The following is a 22849-nucleotide window of genomic DNA, read 5'->3' on the forward strand; positions in this document are numbered from 1 at the left end:
TCATTACTCAGTTAACTCATTTTTCAAATATGATTCTTTATAGGGTCCAGCTGGTAATGATGGCACTCCGGGACGGGATGGTGCTGTTGGAGAACGTGTAAGGGCATTTTCACTAATTAGAAAATCTGCAGTCATGTATTTTTAAAATTTTTGTAATACTAAAGAGTAAAATCTGCCTTTTCTTTCATAGCTTCGGGGCAGCCCTGATTTTTCTGATAGTAGCTACTTTTTTTTAATGTCATAATTTAGATAGATCTTGTAAATGAAATGAGATTTGAATATGCAGCAAAGTGAGATGGCATTTCTTATTAACTATGGGAAAGCAAATTGCTTTCATAGTTGGTGCAACATGAAGGTTCTGGATGAGGATACAGATAAAGTAGTCTAAATTGCAAACTCATTCACAAAAGTATGGAAGCAGAAATAGAGTTGTGTGACATCTAAATTTCTCTACTCATCTCCTAAAGTGAATGCCCCATGAGGAAATAAACCATGTGGCTACCTAAATATTTATATATCTCATGATGTATTTGAAATCCCATGACTGCTGAACTGAAAATATCACCAACTTTATTTGAAGTTCCAATCCCTCCTCTAATGTCTATTATGACACAACGGCTCTTTTCATTCTGAGAGCTCATCATGTAGCAGAATGGGCTCTGCAGTCAGACAGACCTCAAGTAGAATCTTAATTCCTTAAGTTACTGGCAATGAGGTCTTGAACAAATCTTTGGAACGTCAGTTTTCAAATGCTTTAAATATGATCGATGCCTATTCCACTGGACATTTGTGCTTTAAATAACATGTTTAGAGTATGGAGCTTTGAGGACTCTTGGAGTAAGCCCCTCCCCTCATCTACCATAAAGCCAGGGAATGCAAATTCTCTTGGCACCTGGGTTTTTCCCTTGGTCAGTATACATTATGCAGTGCAGTAATCTTCAAAGATTTTTCTGGTGCATTCCCTGGTTTAATTTCGATAGTCTGTGAAACCCTATGCACAATTTAAGTTGTCATCACATTTTATTTTAATTCTAAATTTAAATAGTTGCAAAAGGAGTAATTCCTGGTAAATTCTAAATGTGTATGTGCTTTCAGTATATTTTTTTCAAAATCTTGTATTTGCCGATTTAGCTTATTCAATGTATTATATGTCCATTCTCTAACCTAATGGCCAAGGTTTATCCTGGTTGCCAAACTAATCAGTCCAATAAGACTTAATTTCTGTCAGCAAAATAGGTCTGACTCCATTTTTCAAGTCAAATAATTATGATATAACATTGTTTATATAATAATAATAATCTCATCTCTGACTTTCTTAAGGAGACAATAAGATTTGGAGCCTTGTCATAGTTGGGTCACCTGGATAAAATAAGCAACATCCTCTTTCTTCCCAAATATCTCTGCTTTATTCTCAAGAGAACTATGAATTCTGGAAAAATCTTTAGTTTTGTGCCCTGAGGTGTTTATTCCTTGGGGGCATTGCATCATAAAAAGATTGCAGACAGATATTAATGTCTGTTTTTTCTTTCATAAAATGGGAGAGGAGTGATTATTAAAGAGGAAGTAGGGAAGGATGCTTCAGATCAGTTTTCTGAGATATCACTTATGGAGATGAAAATCTAGAAAGTGGTTTCCTTAAAATTTTCTCAGCTTTCACACTCTGGAAAGTCTCTGTTTACCCCAAGTTAATGGATACACTTGAAGACTGCTGGTGTAACAAACACGTAAATTCGGGAGCTGACGCTGCTATGCTCCAGCAATCCTGACTATAGGAGGAGTAGGGTGAGAGTGAGGGGGGGGGGAGGACATCTGAAATTGGGGTTAACAAGTCAATGTAAGTAAAATATTTAAGTAAAGTATAAGTTGGATAATAAAAATGAGTTTTAAAAGAGGTATATATTTTATTTTCATGAATAGCATGAGCATATAGAATGCCATTATTTTAGAATAAATATCGAAAGAATAATGCCATGGATCTTCTCATCAGGGTGATCGTGGAGACCCTGGGCCTGCAGGTCTGCCAGGCTCTCAGGGTGCCCCTGGAACTCCTGGTCCTGTCGGTGCTCCAGGAGATGCAGGACAAAGAGGAGATCCGGTAAGGAGAGTCAATTTCATACTGACAGTTATAAATATCAGGAGGCCATATTGTGAGCGACAGGTATGCCTGCATACAATCATACACGTGCGCTTGATTAAGCACTCTATACAAAGAATGACAGCCAATTATGATTTAATTTTTTAAATCTTAATGGAAAACATTTGGTTTCTAATAGATATTCAAAAATCCTGATGTTTTGAGTTTCAACATCTAAAAATGTTGTGATGTATAGGAAATGTAGTAAGTATGCATTGTGTTAAATTTAAGCAAGTAATGTCCTACCATAGTCGACTAAGGTGATCTTCATTCAGTGAAGTCAATTAATAAATGGACTAAGTAAGTGTCATTGTATACCTAAGGACATTAGCTTGATTTTAATCAATTAGCCATAAGAGTACACACATAGATATACAATTTACATATTTGTGAATCCTATATCTATATAGTATACGCATATTTTTTTACATACCAATTTTTGTGAAAATTTCTTCTAGGGTTCTCGGGGTCCTATAGGACCACCTGGTCGAACTGGAAAACGTGGTTTACTTGTAAGTTCTCTGTTTTTCTTTAAAAATAAAAGTCATCTCACACAAAATACACTGCCGAAGAAGCACAATTTAAGATTCATCAATGAAAATCAGCGAGTTCTTCAAACTTTGGACAAAAATATTAATTTAATATTCAGGAATTTGTATTTGTTTCTATAGTTCAAACACATGTCCTCTGAGTTTCACTGTTAATTCTTTCAGTGATCAATGAAGACTTTTAGAGTCACAGTTTTCTCCCAAAATAATAGGAATAATAGTGCCCTTTTCTCAGAGATTTTCTGAGAATCACATAGAAAATGGGTTTGAAATCTCTTTGTAAACTTGAAATGTGCTAGCCAAATATGTTTTAATTTCAGCTAGACTACCCTGCCCATGTTCTGATCTTTTTGCTATTTGCAGTTGCCTCCAGGTTAATGATTATTATATAAATGTTTTACAATGAATGAATCATGTCTGATGGGCAGTCTAATAAGCCATGTTCCTTTGACACTCATTATATGAGTTAATCTCTATATCGATGAAGAAAAATTATAGACTAAATTCATGATCTGTTATTAACTCATATTTCTCAGCTTTGATTTGAGCCTGACTGGAAATTTCATAGTTACATAGCATGTCAAGTGAACGATTTTCTAACTAGTTACAAAAACAACGTGATTTATTTTTCATGATTAAATGAATTTTAGCTAATAATTTAAGTAGGTGTTTTCTGGTTTAGTTTATTTTCATTTAAAAAATTTTAGGGCATTCCCAAAATAAAAGAACCTCTCTAACATGAAAGCATTCAGGCTGATTTTAGTATTTAAATTTGTATTGTTATATAGAATATGTAAAAGTAACTGAGAACTAATTTTATTATAAAAAGATTCACATACTGTTTGACAATTAGGATGTACAAATGTAAAAAAGGGGGGGGTGGAGAGAGAACCAAAAAAAATAAGAACAAGAAATATTCAGAGAAAAATTAACCTGAGAGCCAGTCTATTTGATGATATTTTTCATTCTCTGAAGTCAGACTGACAGTTTGAATGGTCTTTAGGAAAACTAAAGAGAGCAGAAGCTGTTGCTATATAGTACGTGACCCTATGCTTCTTGGCCATTTACCATGAACCACTGGACCCCTGGAGCTGCTTCTATTTCCTAAGACTTAAAAAACAAACAAACAAACAAAAACAACCAAATAAAAGGGCGGCCCAAGACTGATCAGACTGATCTGTTCATTCCCACCTCTTCTCTAGGCACAGCTTTTATCCCACAATAAGATGCTTATTATTGCTTTTTCTTTAGTTTCTCAGGATTGGGATTGATAGATTTGGGTACAGATATTGAAGATATAAGGATAACAAGTATTTCACTGTATTTTCTTTAGAGGAGAGTGGCTTAATGATAATATTCTTCTGACACTTGTTTGAACAAGACTGCCAATTTTGTATTTTCCCCCAAGTTTGAGATATAATTGGCATTATTAAAGTGCATAGCACAATGATCTGATGTAGGTATACATTGTGAAATGATCACCACAATACCACAGTAAGTTTAACGAGGACTTGTCACCTCACATAGCTGCAAATTTTATTTTGTTGTGGTGAGAATGTTTAAGATCTACTCTCTTAGCAACTTTCAAATATGGCCAATTTCTTTTCTTTTTTTTTTTTTTCAACGTTTATTTATTTTTGGGACAGAGAGAGACAGAGCATGAACGGGGGAGGGGAGAGAGAGAGGGAGACACAGAATCAGAAACAGGCTCCAGGCTCTGAGCCATCAGCCCAGAGCCTGACGCGGGGCTCGAACTCACGGACCGCGAGATCGTGACCTGGCTGAAGTCGGACGCTTAACCGACTGCGCCACCCAGGCGCCCCGGCCAATTTCTTAATATAGTCCCAGCTGTCATATCCAGTTAATGTATCTACATGTGAAAATTTAATAAACATTCCTTTCTTAGAGGTAGTATAAGTGAATAAGAGCTCATGTTTTAATTTAAAAGAATCTACGGGGGTGCCTGGGTGGCTCAGTCAGTTAAGTGGCCGACTTCGGCTCAGGTCATGATCTCACTGTGCATGAGTTTGAGCCCCGCTTCAGGCTCTGTGCTGACGGCTTAGAGCCTGGAGCTTTCTTCGGATTCTGTGTCTCCCTCTCTCTCTCTCTGCCCCTCCCCTGCTCATGCTCTGTCTCTTTCTGTCTTTTAAAAATAAATAAACATTGATAAAAGAATCTATGTATGGTGGCAATATTTTTACATAATGATATCAGCATAATATATGAAATACAGTATTTGGAAAATGTTTCAGATAGGTTAGCTCAAATTTAAAAATACATCATTTTTATGGGATGCCTAGGTGGCTCAGTTGGTTAAGCGTCTGACTTCGGCTCAAGTCATGATCTCATGGCTTGTGGGTTCGAGCCCCGTGTCAGGCTCTGTGCTGACGGCTCAGAGCCTGAAGCCTGCTTTGGATTCTGTGTCTCCCTCTCTTGCTGCCCCTCCCTAGCTGGCACTCTGTCTCTCTCTCCCTAAAAAGTAAAATAAACATTAAATTTTTTAAAAATACATCATTTTAGTGTAATGCAGGATAAACATTGAAAAAACTGAATCATTAGGAAAGCAGTATTATATATCTTATGTTTTTAGCGATCACCTTCATTTTTTGAGAAAAAAGGACAAAAACTTCTAGGTCTAATTCTATAAGTAACTATGTTAGTTCATACAGTAGTCCCTCCTCCCCTATTTTGCTCTGTGGGTTTTCAGTTACCCATAGTTAACTGCAGTCAGGAAGCAATTAATCCTCCTATTATCAGAAGGTCAATAGCAGCCTAACACTACGTCACAATGCCTACATCATTCACCTGGCTCATCTCATCACATAGGCATTTTATCATCTCACATTATCACAGGAAGAACAGCGAATATAGTACAATAAGATATTTTGAGACAGAAAGACCACATTCATATAACTATTATTATAGTATATTGTTGTAATTGTTCTATTTTATTATTAGTTACCGTTAATCTCTTAATTCGTGCCTAATTTATAAATTAAATTTTATCATAGGTATGTATGTATAGGAACAAATATAGTATATATAGTGCTCAGGTATCCACTGTGGATCGTAGAACTTATCCCCCATAGATAAGGGGGGACTACTGCAAGATTGTACTAAATACAATTGTAAAAATTAAAATTGTAGTAAATTGTAATCTTAACAAGCAATATCCATTCCATGACCCTATTTCTAGGGACCTCAAGGACCTCGAGGTGACAAAGGTGATCATGGAGACCGAGGTGACCGAGGTCAGAAGGGTCACAGAGGTTTCACTGGTCTTCAGGGTCTTCCTGGACCTCCCGTAAGTTATTCCTTGGAGTATTATTTGCCTGCTATATGAAAACACACAGGTATCTTGACATGAATATTTATTTGTCTATAAAATGGTTGGACTTTTTGTATCTTATTTTCATTTTGAAGCATATCTTGATGAATATTTAATTACCCAGTTGCCCATTATAATTTGCCAATATGTATATATGTCAGGATATACGTTCCCTTACTCCTACAGTTTAGTATTAGTCAACTTATGTATACATCATAGAGATTGAAGACTTTAAGAAATTAGCGTATGCTGCTAAAGTCAATGAGAGCACATTTTTAAAAGCTGAGAATGGCAAAATGTAGGTGTAAATATTTTGGCAACATTTTTTACTTTTTCCTACTTAGGGTCCAAATGGTGAACAAGGCAGTGCTGGAATTCCTGGACCATTTGGCCCTAGAGTAAGTAACGAAACCTAGTAGGTTGCTGATGTAAATAATAATGCTGTTGGTAACAAAATGCCTGGGCTTCAGTATCATTTTCATGGCATTGAAGCGGGAGTCAGGCCCAGGCTGTCTGCAGTTGGAAGCAAATACATGAGACAAACCATTCAGCAATTACCTTTGTGTAAAAATATTCTGAAATATGACATATTACTTCATGGAACCATGAAGTACCTAGTGTGCATATACTCATCTGTTACTTCATTTTCTTACTCTGTGTTCATAGAAATTTCCATTACATTTGTACTCTTTGAGAATATATAATAGGACTTACCATGAAGTAGAAACAGATTTTGAGGCTGGATATGTTTTTTTTTCTTTAAGTAAGTGAGATACTTTCCCAGAAAGTATGAGTTTGCATAAGCCTAATTTGGAAGCAAATCATAAAATGAAACCAATATTTGAAGCTTTTAAAAATTCTACATTAGTGTTAATCCTGCCTCCAATAGGCCTCCAATATGCCTCCAATTAATGTCATAAGACAATTGATACATAATTATTTTTAAAAACCATTGGAAAGAATTTCTGCTATGTCTAAATACAGTGTAAACAAATCATACATAACACTGAGATGTGATGAGATCCTGGGGGATACACACAAATTTAACTTATATCAATCCCTATAACTTCTGTCATTTTCTTAGTCCTAAGTTAATTAAGTTTTTAATTAACTTTCCAATATATGAGATTTGATGAAACAGCCTTCTTCCAAAAAAAGTAGATAACCAGTCCATTAAAGTTTTTAACTGAATGCTGGTTAAAACCAAAGCTGAATGCTTTGAGCAGCTTGTATGATGGAGAGTTCATGTATGATGAAACAGGGAACATTAGAGAGCCAGAACTCTATTGACTAGTCATTAGGAATATGCATGAGAAACCTTTGTGACAACTCCATAAGGAAAATAATTCTTTGATTAGATGGTCATTGTAAACGTTTTCTTCATAGAATCTAAAATACAGTCTTTGTTTCTGGCAGGGTCCGCCAGGCCCAGTTGGTCCTTCAGGTAAAGAAGGAAACCCCGGGCCACTGGGGCCTATAGGGCCTCCTGGTGTGCGGGGCAGTGTCGGAGAAGCAGGACCTGAGGTAATCACAGGGGTTTGCATGCAGGTGATGCTATTGGTTCCCATCGCTTAGATTCTATCCAGGGAACATCTGTGCAGCATGATGGACGAGAGATTTAAGGAACTCTGAAAACAAACCTAAAAGTCACACAAGAGCTTGTCTAAGTAACTCAAATATTTTAATACCGATTATTCAGAGTATGTAAAATTAGAGTCCAAGCTACCAAATGTAACTTGACTTCATGTGACATCAAGGAGAGAAAAGAGCAATTATAATTAAAATTATGAAAATGTTGCTTTGCTTTCAATGGCAATATGCTAAATGTGAGATTTGATAAATATAGTCATTCATGGAAATGTTAGAAAGGGGAAAGTATGAAATTAAAGTTTTTCTCTATTGAAAATGACCTTTAGAAAGGATTTAAATTAAAACTTTTTTGAAAAAATTTCCAACAATATGAAGTTGGGAAACAGCAGGAATTCGGGAAACATCCTCATATATCTGCCATGCACATGTGTATGTGTGTGCATGTATGTATACGAGTTTTGCATCCCTCTCTGGTGTTTCTTCCTCTCTGGTCTTATTTACCTTTCCCTCCTTATCCTGTCTCTTCCTTTTACTGGTATTATCATTAAATTAAATATTTATTATTTATTATATGAATGGAATAGCCTTATTTTTTCTATGGTCAAGAGGAATATTTCCTATTTATTTCTCTGTGTATGAAGAACAGCTACAGATTTGGAATACCTCTGACTTATGTGGCTCTTGTTTGACTTTATTCTGTGGGTCAGCAGTCCTTAATAGAAAAAACAACAAACAAACAAACAAACAAACAACAAAAAACCAAAAAACTCTTCCCGTCATTATCAGAAAGGAATGCATAGAATCATGATATGACCTTACTGGGGAAAAAAAAAAAAAAAAGAAAGAAAAAAAAAGGTTTAACAGTCTGTTGAGGATGAAGCAGGGTTGGCACTGAAGGGTGAAGCAACTTGTCCAGAGCCACTTGATGAGTGGCATGGCAAGTTCAGAGCTTCAGCCCTCTGACTGCCAGGACTGTGCTCCCCACAGGAGACATGGATGCCACATCTCTTCCGGTTGTCAGCTGATTCTCTCAAGTCACTGAGCTCTTCCTTGGGAAATTGGAGTAAGGATTGATGGCGAGGATCCACTTCCAAGCCCCTGAAACTTTTTGTGCTTATCTCCCTACTATTCCAATAGTTCTTGTTTGGCACAAAAAAAAAAAAAAAAAAAAAAAAAAAGAGAGAGAAAGAGAGAGCTGTTTACTTTTGTTGATAAAAAAGCTAAGGAGAACTTCCTCCAGTTTTGTTTAGTACAGAGAATTTTGATCTACACACCAATTAATGCACATAAAACGACTTTCTATACTTTCCCCTGTAATTGGAAGATGGGGAGAATTCTTCTGTGAGTGTTTCTTGTGGGTATGTCCTTGATAGAGATATGAGGTCTTAAAGAACTAGCACCCACAACTCTTTTACATCTCCTTTTCCGGCTTGTGTCCATAAATCCTTTTAAAACGTTTTAGTTGTGCTTTGCCCCAAATAGTGTGGAAACGAATATACATATCTATACATTCTTAACACAAAATATATTGTATCTTTAAGAGCAAATGTTTTGCACTTTGATTTTTATTGATCTCAGATGCTGACTTGCAGATAATGTTGTCTGATAAAAGTTACACATCATTTCTCATCCTTAGGAAGTTAGAGGTTGGCAGGCCAGAGCCATCTAGTTTTATTAAAAGGTCATGAGGTCATAGATCGGTCAGTGCCATCAGACTGCAGTATAGCCGTGTAACTCCCTATGCACCAAGTCCCATCAGTGCCATTGTGTCCAGCTGAAAAACAAAAACCAAAAAAATATATTAACTGTATTTCTGATGTTTTTTAAAAATTAGGGTCCTCCTGGTGAGCCTGGTCCACCTGGTCCCCCAGGCCCCCCCGGGCACCTTACCGCTGCTCTTGGGGATATCATGGGTCACTACGATGAGAGCATGCCAGATCCACTTCCAGAGTTTACTGAAGATCAGGCGGCTCCTGATGACAAAAACAAAACTGACCCAGGGGTCCATGCTACCCTGAAGTCACTCAGTAGTCAGATTGAAACTATGCGCAGCCCTGATGGCTCTAAAAAGCATCCAGCCCGGACTTGTGATGATTTAAAGCTTTGCCATTCTGCAAAGCAGAGCGGTGAGTACACACGTGCCCATTTGAGCAAAGTCCATTGTTTCCCATTGTGTTCTCGACTGCATCCCAAAATATTTGATTGACTCTCTACTTACAGACAGACACAAAAGGCAAAGTGGCAAACATCACAGAATTTATGCTTTAGTGGTGGGGACAGTCAGTGACATGAAAAATTATAAGATAAGATGATAAGTATTACAAAAGAGGACATATTCTATTGATCCATTTTCATGTAGTTACAGAGATAATTTATAGCATTCTAATTGTATTTCAACTCATTTACTTATTTTATTCATAGTTTTCACAATATGTTATTTTATTACATTCCAATTATAGTTTGCTTTAAAATATTATCCTTATAAATTTCATGAGAACACATTCATTTTGGCAAAGCCACTTAATTATGGTGGATTATCTCTTTTTGGTAGAGGTTTCTCATTTATAAAATGAGGATTATGATATTTCCTTCCCATGTATATGTTGAGCCTTAAGCACATGATTTGGCAAAGTGCCTTAGAACAGTGCTTCCTGTGTAGAAAGGACTCAAATGTGTACCAGTTACTTTTTCCTTAACTGCAGAGTATTTTCTTAACTGAGATACTCTCTCTTAAAAAAGTCCTTAATCAGTGAATTCATATTTTCAAACCCTCTGTTAATTCTTCTAGAGACTCATAATCATGCTTGAAATTCTCTTCATGTGGCTAATATTTTTATTTTGGAAAATAGGTGAGTACTGGATTGATCCTAACCAGGGATCTGCTGAAGATGCAATCAAAGTTTACTGCAACATGGAAACAGGAGAAACATGTATTTCAGCAAACCCATCCAGTGTGCCTCGTAAAACCTGGTGGGCCAGCAAATCTTCTGACCATAAGCCTGTTTGGTATGGTCTTGATATGAATAGAGGATCTCAGGTAATTTAATATGCTTACTTAAACTTGTATTCTTTGCTTTTCATTATTTATTGTACTTTCTTTATTTAGGATTATGCTATTATTTTTGACCACATTTATTATTGCATAAACAAATTTTACTATAAATTATATTAACATAAATTTTGCATGACAAATTTTGCTTGGAATGTGGAAAAGTAACTATTTTTAATATTAGTTCCTTTAATGCGTGTGACACTGATTGTGGAGTATATCTAAAGGGATCTTGCCAGAGTTGAAAGACAGGGATTATCCTTAGTGTCAGGAGACCTTGGTGACAAGTACCTGCATCTCTTGCTGACATTGTGACCTCAGGAAGTCACTTAACCTTTTGGAGCCTCGTTCTGGCATTTTTAAAAAAGTTTTATTTATTTATTTTGTGAGAGAGACAGAGGATGAACGGGGAGGGGAAGAGAGAGAGAGAGAGAGAGAGAGAGAGAGAGAGAGAGAGAGAGAGAGAATCCCTCCATGCTCACAGCGCAGCACAGGGCTTGATCCTATGAACCATAAGATCATAACCTGAGCCGAAATTAAGACTTGGTTGCTCATCCTACTGAGCCACCAGGCGCCCCAGTTTTGCCATTTTATTTTATTTTATTTTATTTTTTTATATGTTTATTTATTTTTGAAAGAGAAAGAGAGAGAGAGAGAGAGAGAGAGAGAGAGAGAGAGCACAAGCTGGGGAGCGGAGGAGAGACAGGGAGACACAGAATCCGGAGCAGGCTCCAGGCTCTGAGCTGTCAGCACAGAGCCCAACTTGGGGCTCAAACTCATAAACTGTGAGATCATGACCTGAGCTGAAGTCAGCCACTTAACTGACTGAGCCACCCAGGTGCCCCCAGTTTTGCAATTTTAAAGTGAAAGTGATAATATATTGCAGTTTCTGTGTATATCTGGTACATGATAAGCTATAAATAAATATTAGATAATCACTGTAATAGTATTTTTAATAATTAAATCACTTTGTAAAGTTTGTAGTATTATTTAAACTTAAGGTGTCTTTGTAATTACAGTTGAACCTTGAACAACACAGGGGTTAGGGACAAAAATCAGTCAAAAATCTGTGCAGTCAGAAATCTGCATACAACTTCTGAGTCCCCCAAAACTTAACAACTAATTGCCTACTGTTGACTGGAAGACTTACCAATAACATAAACAGTTGATCAACACATATTTTGTATGTTATATGGATTATATACTCTATTCTCAGAATAAAGTAAGCTAGAGAAAAGAAAATGTAACTCAGGAGGAGGAGAAAATACATTCACAGCACTGTACTGTGTATGTTGAAAAAATTCTATGTGTAAGTGGACCCATGCAGTTTAAACCCATGTTATTCATGGTCAACTGCATATGAATTTATTAATATTTTTCCTTTATGTCTCTTTCATGGTCCTGTATTTAGATTCTCAACCAGCCTTGCCATTTCCTATTATAATAAGAATATTTCATTCTGGATCTCTTTATGGCAGCCTAACTCTGAAACTTTCTTCTCAACTCTGCTTCTGACCTTTCCTCAGAATTCATGTTACTAGTAAACATAATGAGATATTATAGGTGTGTACAGGATATACTAGAATCTACAATTATTTAATGGGTAGGAAATTTTAACATTTAAATACACCCAACTGAAATGTAATTTAGTCAGTATACTATGTAAAAGGCTTAAATAGGAGCATTGAAAATAGAGCTTAAAAGAGAAGAGCAGAAAAGAAGGTTCTTTATGTTTCAAATTTTTTTGATTATCTGTTTTTGTTAGCTGATAGAAAGCTTGTAATTCATATTTCCTGTAAGTATGTAACAGTGGGTTTAGAAAATTAAGTTCCAATTCTTATTGTAATTAGCAATAAGGACAGTGAGTTATTTTTGATACATGATTGAGCTAGTGCTCAGGTATAACTGCTAAAAAGCAATACGCAAGATTTTTTTAAACAGAAGCAGATTTCTAAAATACTTATATTTTCTCTAGTGAGTTATAATTGTCATTGATTTCATTACCTTTTTGTGGGGGTAATAAAGACAGAGGTTCTCCCTTGTGAGTATTCATAGAAGTTTTAAAATATTTTTATATATAGGTAGAGTATGTTGTTATATGAAAGAATAAAAGTAATACTCTTCAAAATTGATGTCTGAAATCACACATGCACACAGACACGCAGACACACACACACACACACACACACACACACACACAGAGCACTTATTAAAACCTTTCAGTGTTTCCTATAACAAAGACTCTTTGTTTCTCTAGTTTGTTTATGGAGACCATCGGTCACCTAATGCAGCCATTACTCAAATGACCTTCTTGCGCCTTTTATCGAAAGAAGCTTCCCAGAACATTACTTACATCTGTAAAAACAGTGTAGGATACATGGATGATCAAGCCAAAAACCTCAAGAAAGCTGTGGTTCTCAAAGGGTCAAATGACTTGGAAATCAAAGCAGAGGGAAATGTTAGATTCAGATACATAGTTCTTCAAGATACTTGCTCTGTAAGTACTTTTAATCTATATATTGATCTGGTTGAGTAAAAATGTATTTTGTTAAAAATGCTGCATTGGCAGAAGTGGGGGCCAGTTACCCAGTATATGATTATGCATAATAGCTTCACTTATACTTTTTATAGCTAGTATAGCTATAGTGAATAGTATAGTATAGCTTAGTGAAGCTTAGTATAGCTTCACTTATACTCTTTAGCATAAATGTGAATGTGTATTAGTACATGAAGCATGGTAGAAGTTTTAATACGATAATTAACAAAGGACTGGATCCTTGGGATTCAACCCAGCTCTTCTGCAAACGCACTTTGGTTCTCCTGCAAATCACTTTATTTCAGCTCAGTTACATGCTTAAAATTCCTTGATTCTAAAACAGATAATCAATCTGAGATACTCCTTGTATTTTTCACTGATTTGTATGTCTCCCCATTTGTATATATAGATATAAAAAAGGAAAATATTTCATGGTGAATTATTTCATTTGTGAAAAGCAAAAAAGGCTTTCACAGTTTGTTGTTAGTGACCATTTGGGAAGCTGCAAAAGAACAAAAGGCATTTTCTCAATTTAAAGTATGTAAGAAATGCCTCCAGCTATGCCAGTACAGCTTGATATTAACAGTGCTCTTAATTTCAAGTAGTGCACTAAAAGAAATTGCTTTCACATTATCAAGTTTGGCTTGGAAGTTTATGCCTAACATCTTTGGAATAATTTGTATATACTATTAACCTGTTGCACCATTTAATTCTAGAAACGAAATGGAAATGTGGGCAAGACCATCTTTGAATATAGAACACAGAATGTGGCACGCTTGCCCATCATAGATCTTGCCCCTGTGGATGTTGGCAGCACAGACCAAGAATTTGGCATCGAAATTGGGCCAGTTTGTTTTGTGTAAAGCAAGCCAAGATACATCGACAATGAGCACCACCCCCGCCATCAATGACCACCACCATTCACAAGAATTTTGACTGTTTGAAGCTGATCCTGAGACTCTTGAAGTAATGGCTGATCCTGCATCAGCATTGTATATATGGTCTTAAGTGCCTGGCCTCCTTATCCTTCAGAATATTTATTTTACTTACAATCCTCAAGTTTTAATTGATTTAAAATATTTTTCAATACAGCAGTTTAGGTTTAAGACGACCAATGACATTGACCACCTTTTAAAAAAGTAAACTGATTGAATAAAATGAATCTCCGTTTTCTTCAATTTATTTCAATGTAATGACAAAGTTGCTTAGTATTTATGAGAAAATTCTTCTTCCTGGCAGGTAGCTTAAAGAGTGGGGTATGTAAAACCACAACACATGTTTGTTTCACTTGACTGTAGTTTGAAAAATACAAAGTAGTGCCCTTTTGTGACCTCTCATTCCCAAATTATCAATTAAAAATGAAATCAGAATGTTTACCCTTGTGATTGAAACCCACATGCATGTCTAGAGATTGTGTAACTACCGTAGGGACTCTTCAAAGAGAACTTGAAAAAAAACCCATCAATTTCTCACTGTATTAAATGGAATTTTTAAATACTATACATTCATTGGAATTTCTGGAAAACAAAGTGATCTGAAATTTTTGTAAAGGGTGGTAAGTTCAGACTTTTTCTCATTCAAATTTAAAGGTACCTTTCCCTCTTGACTCAGTCTATCAATATAGATAGAAGTTACCATGAATATACCATTGAATACATTTGCACTTTCTTGTTTAAGAAGACATTGAATGAAAAATAATTTACATGTACAACTTTTAAACATATGTCCAGGACCCAAAGTCGAGAGTCTTCCACATGTACAATCTCATCATCCTGAAGGCTATAATGAAGAAAAAGATTTAGAAACTCAAGTGGTGGAGCTGACTCTAGTCAAATGTGATGATTGGAAGTAGAACATTTGGCCTTTGAACTCTCATAGGAAAAGTGACCCAACATTTCTTAGCATGAGCTACCTCATCTCTAGAAGCTGGGATGGACTTACTATTCTTGTTTATATTTTAGATACTAAAAGGTGCTATGCTTCTGTTATTATTCCAAGACTGGAGATAGGCAGGGCTAAAATGTATTACTATTTTTCCTCTAATGATGGTGCTAAAATTCCTTTTATAAATTTTTTTAAAAATAAAGATGGTTTCACCAATACCATTTGTGAAAAAATAACTGTTAGACTTCCCATTTCTGAAAGAAGGAGCATTGTTCCAGTGCCTTTTCATTGTTCATCTGTCATACTGTATCTGGAATGTTTTGTGATACTTGCATGTTTCTTAGACCAGAACATGTAGGTCCCCTTGTGTCTCAAGGTTTTTTTCCCCCTTAATTGCATTTGTTGGCTCCATTTTTATTTTTTCTTTAAAAATAAACAGCTGGGACCATCCCAAAGGACAAGCCATGCACGCAACTTTAGTCATGTATCTCTGCAAAGCATCAAATTAAATGCACGCTTTTGTCATGTCAATGTTTTCGTTTTGTGAAATTCCTTTGAACATATTAGATCCATTTTATTTCCAATAGTGAAAAGTAAAGTGTTGTGGTATTCTTTACTTGCCATTTATTTAAAGGATAAAACAACAAATACCTCCCATTGTGTACATACTGGCTTAGAAATGAAAATCAATTTTAAAATCACCCACAAAGGCAACACGACACTAATTATCACTGTCTTTGCCCTTAAAAATCTCGGTAGTATTATTGATAAAAAGAGAAATGCAACTGGTTTTTCATGGTTGAATAAACTGTGATAATAAAATGTCTGTTTCAAAGTATAACACATATGAATTTAGCCTAAATGTTTTCAGAGTTTTATTTTCAGTATTTATTTCACAACTTTATTTTTCCCCAAGTTGGTTATTATTTGAGCTCTACATCTTACATTTGAGTATTTATATACCAAGGACATTTGTGAGTTTTGTTTGTATTAAAACTTCCTTCAAATCCAACCTATAAAGGTTGTACAAGTTTAGATAGATAAACCAGAAATATGTGGTGATTCTGTTAAGTCAAAAACACTAAATAATCTCTAGCTATAGAAATACCAGCTCTTATTTGGAGCTCAGGAATAAAAGATTGCCCCAGACAATTCCAAAAGCCCTCAAATTACTTGTCTGAGTTCTAGATCGATAGGTCCCACTAGACTCATGGACCTCTTTACCTTTCTAAATGATATTTCAAACTCTACATGATCAAAAGTGAACTAATCTATAGCTAGGGAGGATGGTGACATTAATTTAATATTGATTTATTAAAAATACAAGTGAAAATTTGCCTAATTAACAGAAATGAAAAAAAAAGAAAAAATAGCAAAGAAAGCATAAAGAATGCTGAAAAAGGCCCAAACTCATAAAATGTGTTAAATTATGGCCAAGTTGAATAATTTATTCCCAATTGAAAAGAGATTCAGAGAAATTATAGTCAAAATTCCTTCTCAATAGAGTGGTGTTATATGGCAGAAAGCAGATGCAAGAAAATACTGGAGGAGAAAAAGAACACTGATTAGAACTACCTCAGAGTCCCTATCCCACCATGGAAAAGAGCATCTTAAAATAACATTTTTTCTTTGAAATTATGAAGATTTCAGGAAAGACTAAGAATAATCTCTTAAAAGGTAATTTTGGGGGCAGAGTTCCAACAATGGTAAACCAAGGCAATGATACCACATGACAACCAAAAGCCTGTGGAGCACAAGGCATGTCCATAAGCTGATTTTTTTTAATCAAATGACTGGATTACCCAAGAACAGCTTTTCTTCCCATTTTGCATCATTTTATCCAAATTTAATTGTTGGCATTCCCCAAGGATCAGTCTTTGTCTCTTTACCTTCACACACAATATTCTGTCATCACTGGCCATTATCTATGCCCACAGTTTTAATTACCATGTGTCAGTAGCTCCAAAATGCATATACACAGCACAAATCCCTCGGAGTTCGAGAAATGCGTACATAAATGTTTAACTCACCATCTTCATTCAGTGTTCAGAAGTACTTGTAGCTCAGCATCTTAAAAAAAATTCTTGATATTTCTATCTCAAAGCTGGTTTTATATTCTGTGTTCCCTATCTCAGACAATAGCCTCACCATCCATCCATTTAGTCAGGCTAGAAACCTGGGAGTTGTTCTTGTCACCTCCCTCCCTCACCAAGCCAGAATTCTGGCATTGCTAAGTATTTTCAATTTTGCCTTGTGAAAATAAAGGAAACTTAATTTATAACAGAGTTGGGAAGCCCTGAAGGGAGAGCTCTTACAAACTACCACTTGTTGTAAGAAGTATATCTTGAATTTCCCAGCAGGAAAGAAGCATAATTTATGTACCCCAGCAGGTGGAAGGAAGAATTTCTCTTTGCCTAGCAACAGCACAACCAATGAGAATTCAGTGAAACAGTCCCTCCCAGCTTCCTCCCTTCAGCTATAAAAACAAGACTCCAGACTTGCTATGGCTTATGGGTTCACAGTAGTTTGCTGGTTCCGAATTGCAATTCCTCTGCTATTTCCAAATAAACTCATTTTGAGTAAAATAACTGGTGCTTTTGTATTTTTTTTTAAGTCAGCCTAATGTTTCTTAAAACCATATTCTTCTCTCTGTGTCCCCTGCCACTATGCTAGTCCACATTATCATTATCTCTCACCTGGGCTCCTTCAGTAGCCTTCCAATAGGTTTTCAGGTATTTATTGTTGTGTTTTTCTGATCCATTCTTCCCAAAGAGCCAAAATGGTCAATTTGAAATACTGATCTGAATATGTCACTTCATTCTCCCTCGTCCTTCCAACGTGCATGCGTGCATGCACACACATACACACACACCCCTTAAAAAAACTTTAGTAGAAACTTTTAGGATAAAGATAAAAATCCTTAAACTCTGAGACTCTTCCATGACCTGACACCTGACTTTTTTTTTTTTTTAATTTTTTTAATGTTTATTTATTTTTGAGAGAGACAGAGACAAGATGCGAGTGGGTTAGGGGCAGAGACAGAGGGAGACACAGAATCCAAAGCAGGCTCCAGGCTCTGAGCTGTCAGCACAGAGCCCGATATGGGGCTTGAACTCACAAGCTGTGAGATCATGACCTGGACCGAAGTCGGATGCTCAACTGACTGAGCCACCCAGGCGCCCCTGACACCTGACTTTTGAAGCTTCATGTTGCCACTATCAACCTTACTCTCTGCTCCACACACAATGGATTTATGTCCATTTCCTGAAAGGCGGATTCCCCAGCCTGTCAAAATCTAATTGGATATGTATTCCTTCTGCTCAGTTTACTTGTACTCATCTTTTAGATTCTGTTTAGATACATCCTCACCCTTCACTATCACCCTGGTTAAATAAAGTCCCTGTTATAAATTCTCTTGGCACTCTGTACTTTTCCTTGTAGCACAACTACAATGCTTTATGCAGTTGTATGATTATTCAGTTAGTGTCAGTCTTCTCTATTCATTGTTACAAGGGCAGGGGCTGTTTATAAGGATCTAACATACTCCCTGGTATTTGTGTTTGTCCAAAATATATTCATTGAATGATGATAAATTATATACTGTGTAATTGGAAAAGTACATTTAGAGAGTATTAATACTTGATTTACTAGTGTGAAGTATATATAATTATTACTATGTATTATTGTTACTGTTTCTATTAGTATTACTGGATAGGAAACACACAAAAAAATAAATGATTCAATCTCCAATGGCAATAACAGCATATAACACTAAAAACTAAACCTGATGATAAATTTGTTGAACCTGACTAGAAAAACTATAACATTTGACTAAGATATGTAAAATAAGATTAAAATGAGAATCAATGTGACTTATTCTGACATAGAGAAGCTCAGTATTTGAGAAATGTAATTGTTTTTCCTAAATTCATGTCTAAATTAATTACAACCCCACTCAAAATCCCTATAGAATCTTAAAAACGTGGAACATGACAAAATCATTCTAAAGTTCATTGGAATAAAAAATATGCAAGAAAATGATGAGGAATCCCTCTCAAAACAGAAATGAGTAAAGATGGGTCACTGGCTCTACTAGATAAAATTAGATGAAAAATATAGAAAAAAAGCTACTGGCCACAGTGGAAGAAGAGTATTCAGAAATGAATCTATGTATCTATATTAGAATTTAACATATAATTAAATTCTCATTTAGTAAAAGATATTACAGGCACTTGATAGACATTTATCATTTTATTTTATTTTTCTTTTATTTTAGAGAAAGAGTTCAGGTGGGGGAGAAGTGACAGAGGTAGAGAGAGAGAGAATCTTAAGCAGGCTACACAGCATTCAGTGCAGGGGACAACGTAGGGCTCAACCTGCTGACCCTGGGGTCATGACCCTGGGATCATGATTGCCATCCAGGCACCCCAATATACATTTATAATTTTAAAGCATGTTTCCTTTTCTAATCCTCATACCAAGAAATTTCCCAAATGAACTGCATATTTCCATTTGAAAAGAAAAACCTCTAAATATATTAGAATAAAATATTTTGAGCAGCTTAATAATCTTGGAATGGGAGTGAAAACAAATATATAAATAATAAACTATTGGAAGATCAGATTCTCAAAGACATTTTAAATCTAGATTATAAAACCTTACATGCATGTTCAAACTGGAAAAGTTTTATAATTATATATATATACTTATATATATATTTATATTTAATGTTATATATATAAATATGTATATATATATTTAACAGAACATTTATTAGAACAATGTATTTTGAGAGAAAGAAGAGTGCACAAACAAGGGAGGGGCAGAGAGAGAGGGAATGAGGGAGGGAGAGAAAAAAATCTCAAGCAGGCTCCGCACTGTCAGGGCAGAGCCCGATGCAGGGCTCAGACTCACAAACCGTGAGATCATGACCCGAGCCAAAATCTAGTTGGATGCTTAACCACTTGTGCCACCCAGGAGTCCAGAAAATTTTTGTAATTAACGTGACAGAAAGGGCTTAATAGATTTACTTACAGAAAGTTCTTAGGTATCAATAAGAAAAAAGCAAATAAAATATGCAAAATCCTATCTTGATAATTCACAGAGTCCATAATATAAAGGCCAACAAATATGTGGAAGATATTTCATATTATTAGAAATAAAGATGCAATGAAAACAGTAAGATACTAAATTCTATCAGAATTTGACAAATTTTAAAATGTCTGATTGTAGTAAGTATAAAAGAAGATGCAGGAAAACATATACTTTTTGTCTGTTTTTTTTTTTAACTGAATGTGGAAGTCATTTTCTCAAATTAGTTTATCTGGATTCCTATTGATGTGAAGAGTTGCTGTGGCCAGATGTGATCTGCAGGGAAGAGAAAGAACAGGTGTACAATGGGGTATCTTCCAGGACCATCAATTTTACAGGATGACAAGTAACTTAAAGCATCATTCGTAAAAATTACAAGAACAGATAACGAACAGAGTGGAACTTAAAATCCACATGACAAAAGCAATTTTACAATGGTGGCAGACTGATTTAGGCTATAGCCTAGGAATTGGTTGTGGGTGCATGATTTGCATGTGTATTTCATGTAAGGATATTGGCACTTTTTAAATTTGGAATGTGAAACGATTATCCAGCCGATGCTACAGGAAGCCACTTCAAGCTTTATATTTACCGTTAAGTGGGTGAAACAGAACAACCCAGCAACTGAATTGGATAGATACGTGGTGACAGCTGATCTTGATGAAGCAAGTATTCACAGTGGAACCACAGAACTGAGCCATCTAAACTAGGCAGGGATTTGCAAAGAAGGGGAAGCAGAGAGGGATACCTGAGTCTTGAAGGATAAGCACTGTCTTGAGCAAGGGACCAGAAATAGTAGAACAACATAGATCAAGGCACGGAGTTCTTAAAAGATGTGGCCTGTGTGGGGAGCCCCAAGTGAGCTGGCATGGCCATAGGCTGCATGCTAGTTGTTGGGAAATAAATAAAAGCAGCAGAAAGAGGTATCCTGAAGAAGCTTGAGTGTCAAGCTAAAGAGAATGAAAATTATCCTGGAGGAGTTTCTTTTAGGAAACTATTTTTGGTTTTCGGCGGAGAGTGTCAGCATACCTTCTAGAGGGCCCTTGGAAGTGTGTGAGGAGGGTGTTTGTGCTTAGCATAAAAATTGGGAGATATTCTAGGTGTTTTGTGCATAGGCCAAAGATGCTGAATATCCTGCATGCAGGCCAATCCCTTTGAACAAAATCGAAACCATCCAAAATATAAATAGAATGCTTATTGAAAAATACTGAATGAAATGAAGACACATATTGTGATTTGCATATTAGAAACATCACCTTGGAAACAATACTTAAGGGAGAAATTTCAAAATGAGTGACACTGAAAATAGAGAGATTAGTTAGAACAATGTTGGAGAAAAAGAAACAAGGAATAAGTCAAGGCCACTGAGGATGGAGAAAGAGGGATGGATTTGGGAGATATTTAAGAAATAGAATCAATAGAATATGATGAAAAAGAAGGGGGTGAGGCAGCAAGCAATTTCAGATAATTCTCAAGTTTCTGAGCTCGGTAGCTGGATGGAAGATTGGTGGCATTTCCTAAGATGGGGAGTAGTTAAGGGGACAGGCCGAGGACACATGCAATGTGCCTGCGGAACATCCAGCTGGACGTAGGCTGGTATTATACTTAAAGGTATTTGAGCCTTCCCATCAACGAGCTGTTAAAGCTTTGGATCACTCAAGAAGGAATTAAAAGGAGAGCAGTGAACTAGGACAGATCACTGGGAACATTGATGTTTAAGGGGGAAAAAAGAGAAAGAGAAAAGTTATATTCCTATGACGACCAGTATTATTTTTTAATTACAGCATCCTGAAACTTAGTTGTTAAAAGTAACCACAAACTTTGGAAAAGAGAGCTTGAAGCCACCTCTGATGCTGTAATGCAGTTCTTGTTCTCATTTTTACACTTTCATGACTAAAGCCATGAAGATCCAACAGAAGAAAATATGTGGATGAAAATTCTGGTTGAAAATCAATGTAGGCAAAGACACCAGTGTGGCTGTTACAATGTGAAGCCCTAAAGATGAAATTCAGCATAATTCTATATAATTTTTTAAATTTTTTAGTGTTTTATTATTTTTTTTTTGAGAGACAGAGAGGGACAGAGTGTGAGCAGGGGAGGAGCAGAGACAGAGGGAGACGCAGAATCTGAAGCAGGCTCCAGGCTCTGAGCTGTCGGCACAGAACCCGATGCAGGGCTTGAACTCACTGACCTTGGGATCATGACCTGAGCTGAAGTCAGATGCTCAACAGACTGAGCCACCCAGGAGCCCCAATAATTCTATATAAATTATGCTTATAAGTCTTTGATGAATTTTATTTTGATGCCACCAAGAAGCATTTCAAATGATATTTAATTCATATTAATACCTTACCACGTGACTATCTTACAAGGTAAAAAACCAAAAACCCAAACTGCATTTCTTTGAATCAAAGAATATGATTTACCACCATTCAAGGACGGCACACCAAAAGCCTATGCATATAAGCAATTATGCTTAAATGCCACAGGTATCATAAGAGATCTGTCTGCATGTATGTGAAATAAAAAATAACAGATTCAATGGTAATAAACAGAGGAAGGTAGAACAGCAATGTCAATGTGAACGATTTTCCCAACAGTTGAAGCTGTTCTAAGATAGATCATACAAGGGAAGGCAGCTGGAGATACAGAATGATAACAATTATTAGCCACTAATAACAGAAATGGA

At 36.0% G+C, this 22849-nt stretch overlaps 1 protein-coding gene across 1 annotated transcript in view; it reads left to right on the plus strand.

Moving 5' to 3' along the window:
* Nucleotides 1-15803, plus strand: part of COL5A2 (collagen type V alpha 2 chain) — a 148240-nt gene extending 132437 nt beyond the window's left edge. Inside the window, exons 45-54 of the mRNA XM_049615353.1 lie at nucleotides 44-97; nucleotides 1988-2095; nucleotides 2593-2646; nucleotides 5879-5986; nucleotides 6355-6408; nucleotides 7427-7534; nucleotides 9435-9726; nucleotides 10450-10637; nucleotides 12907-13146; nucleotides 13902-15803. Of these exons, the coding sequence (XP_049471310.1) occupies nucleotides 44-97; nucleotides 1988-2095; nucleotides 2593-2646; nucleotides 5879-5986; nucleotides 6355-6408; nucleotides 7427-7534; nucleotides 9435-9726; nucleotides 10450-10637; nucleotides 12907-13146; nucleotides 13902-14048 (1353 nt within the window). The 3' untranslated portion in view covers nucleotides 14049-15803. The remainder of the gene's footprint in view (nucleotides 1-43; nucleotides 98-1987; nucleotides 2096-2592; nucleotides 2647-5878; nucleotides 5987-6354; nucleotides 6409-7426; nucleotides 7535-9434; nucleotides 9727-10449; nucleotides 10638-12906; nucleotides 13147-13901) is intronic.
* Nucleotides 15804-22849: the final 7046 nt, after the last annotated feature.

The sequence above is a fragment of the Panthera uncia genome, assembly GCF_023721935.1.
Source record: "Panthera uncia isolate 11264 chromosome C1 unlocalized genomic scaffold, Puncia_PCG_1.0 HiC_scaffold_3, whole genome shotgun sequence".
In the NCBI taxonomy this organism is placed as follows: Eukaryota; Metazoa; Chordata; class Mammalia; order Carnivora; family Felidae; genus Panthera; species Panthera uncia.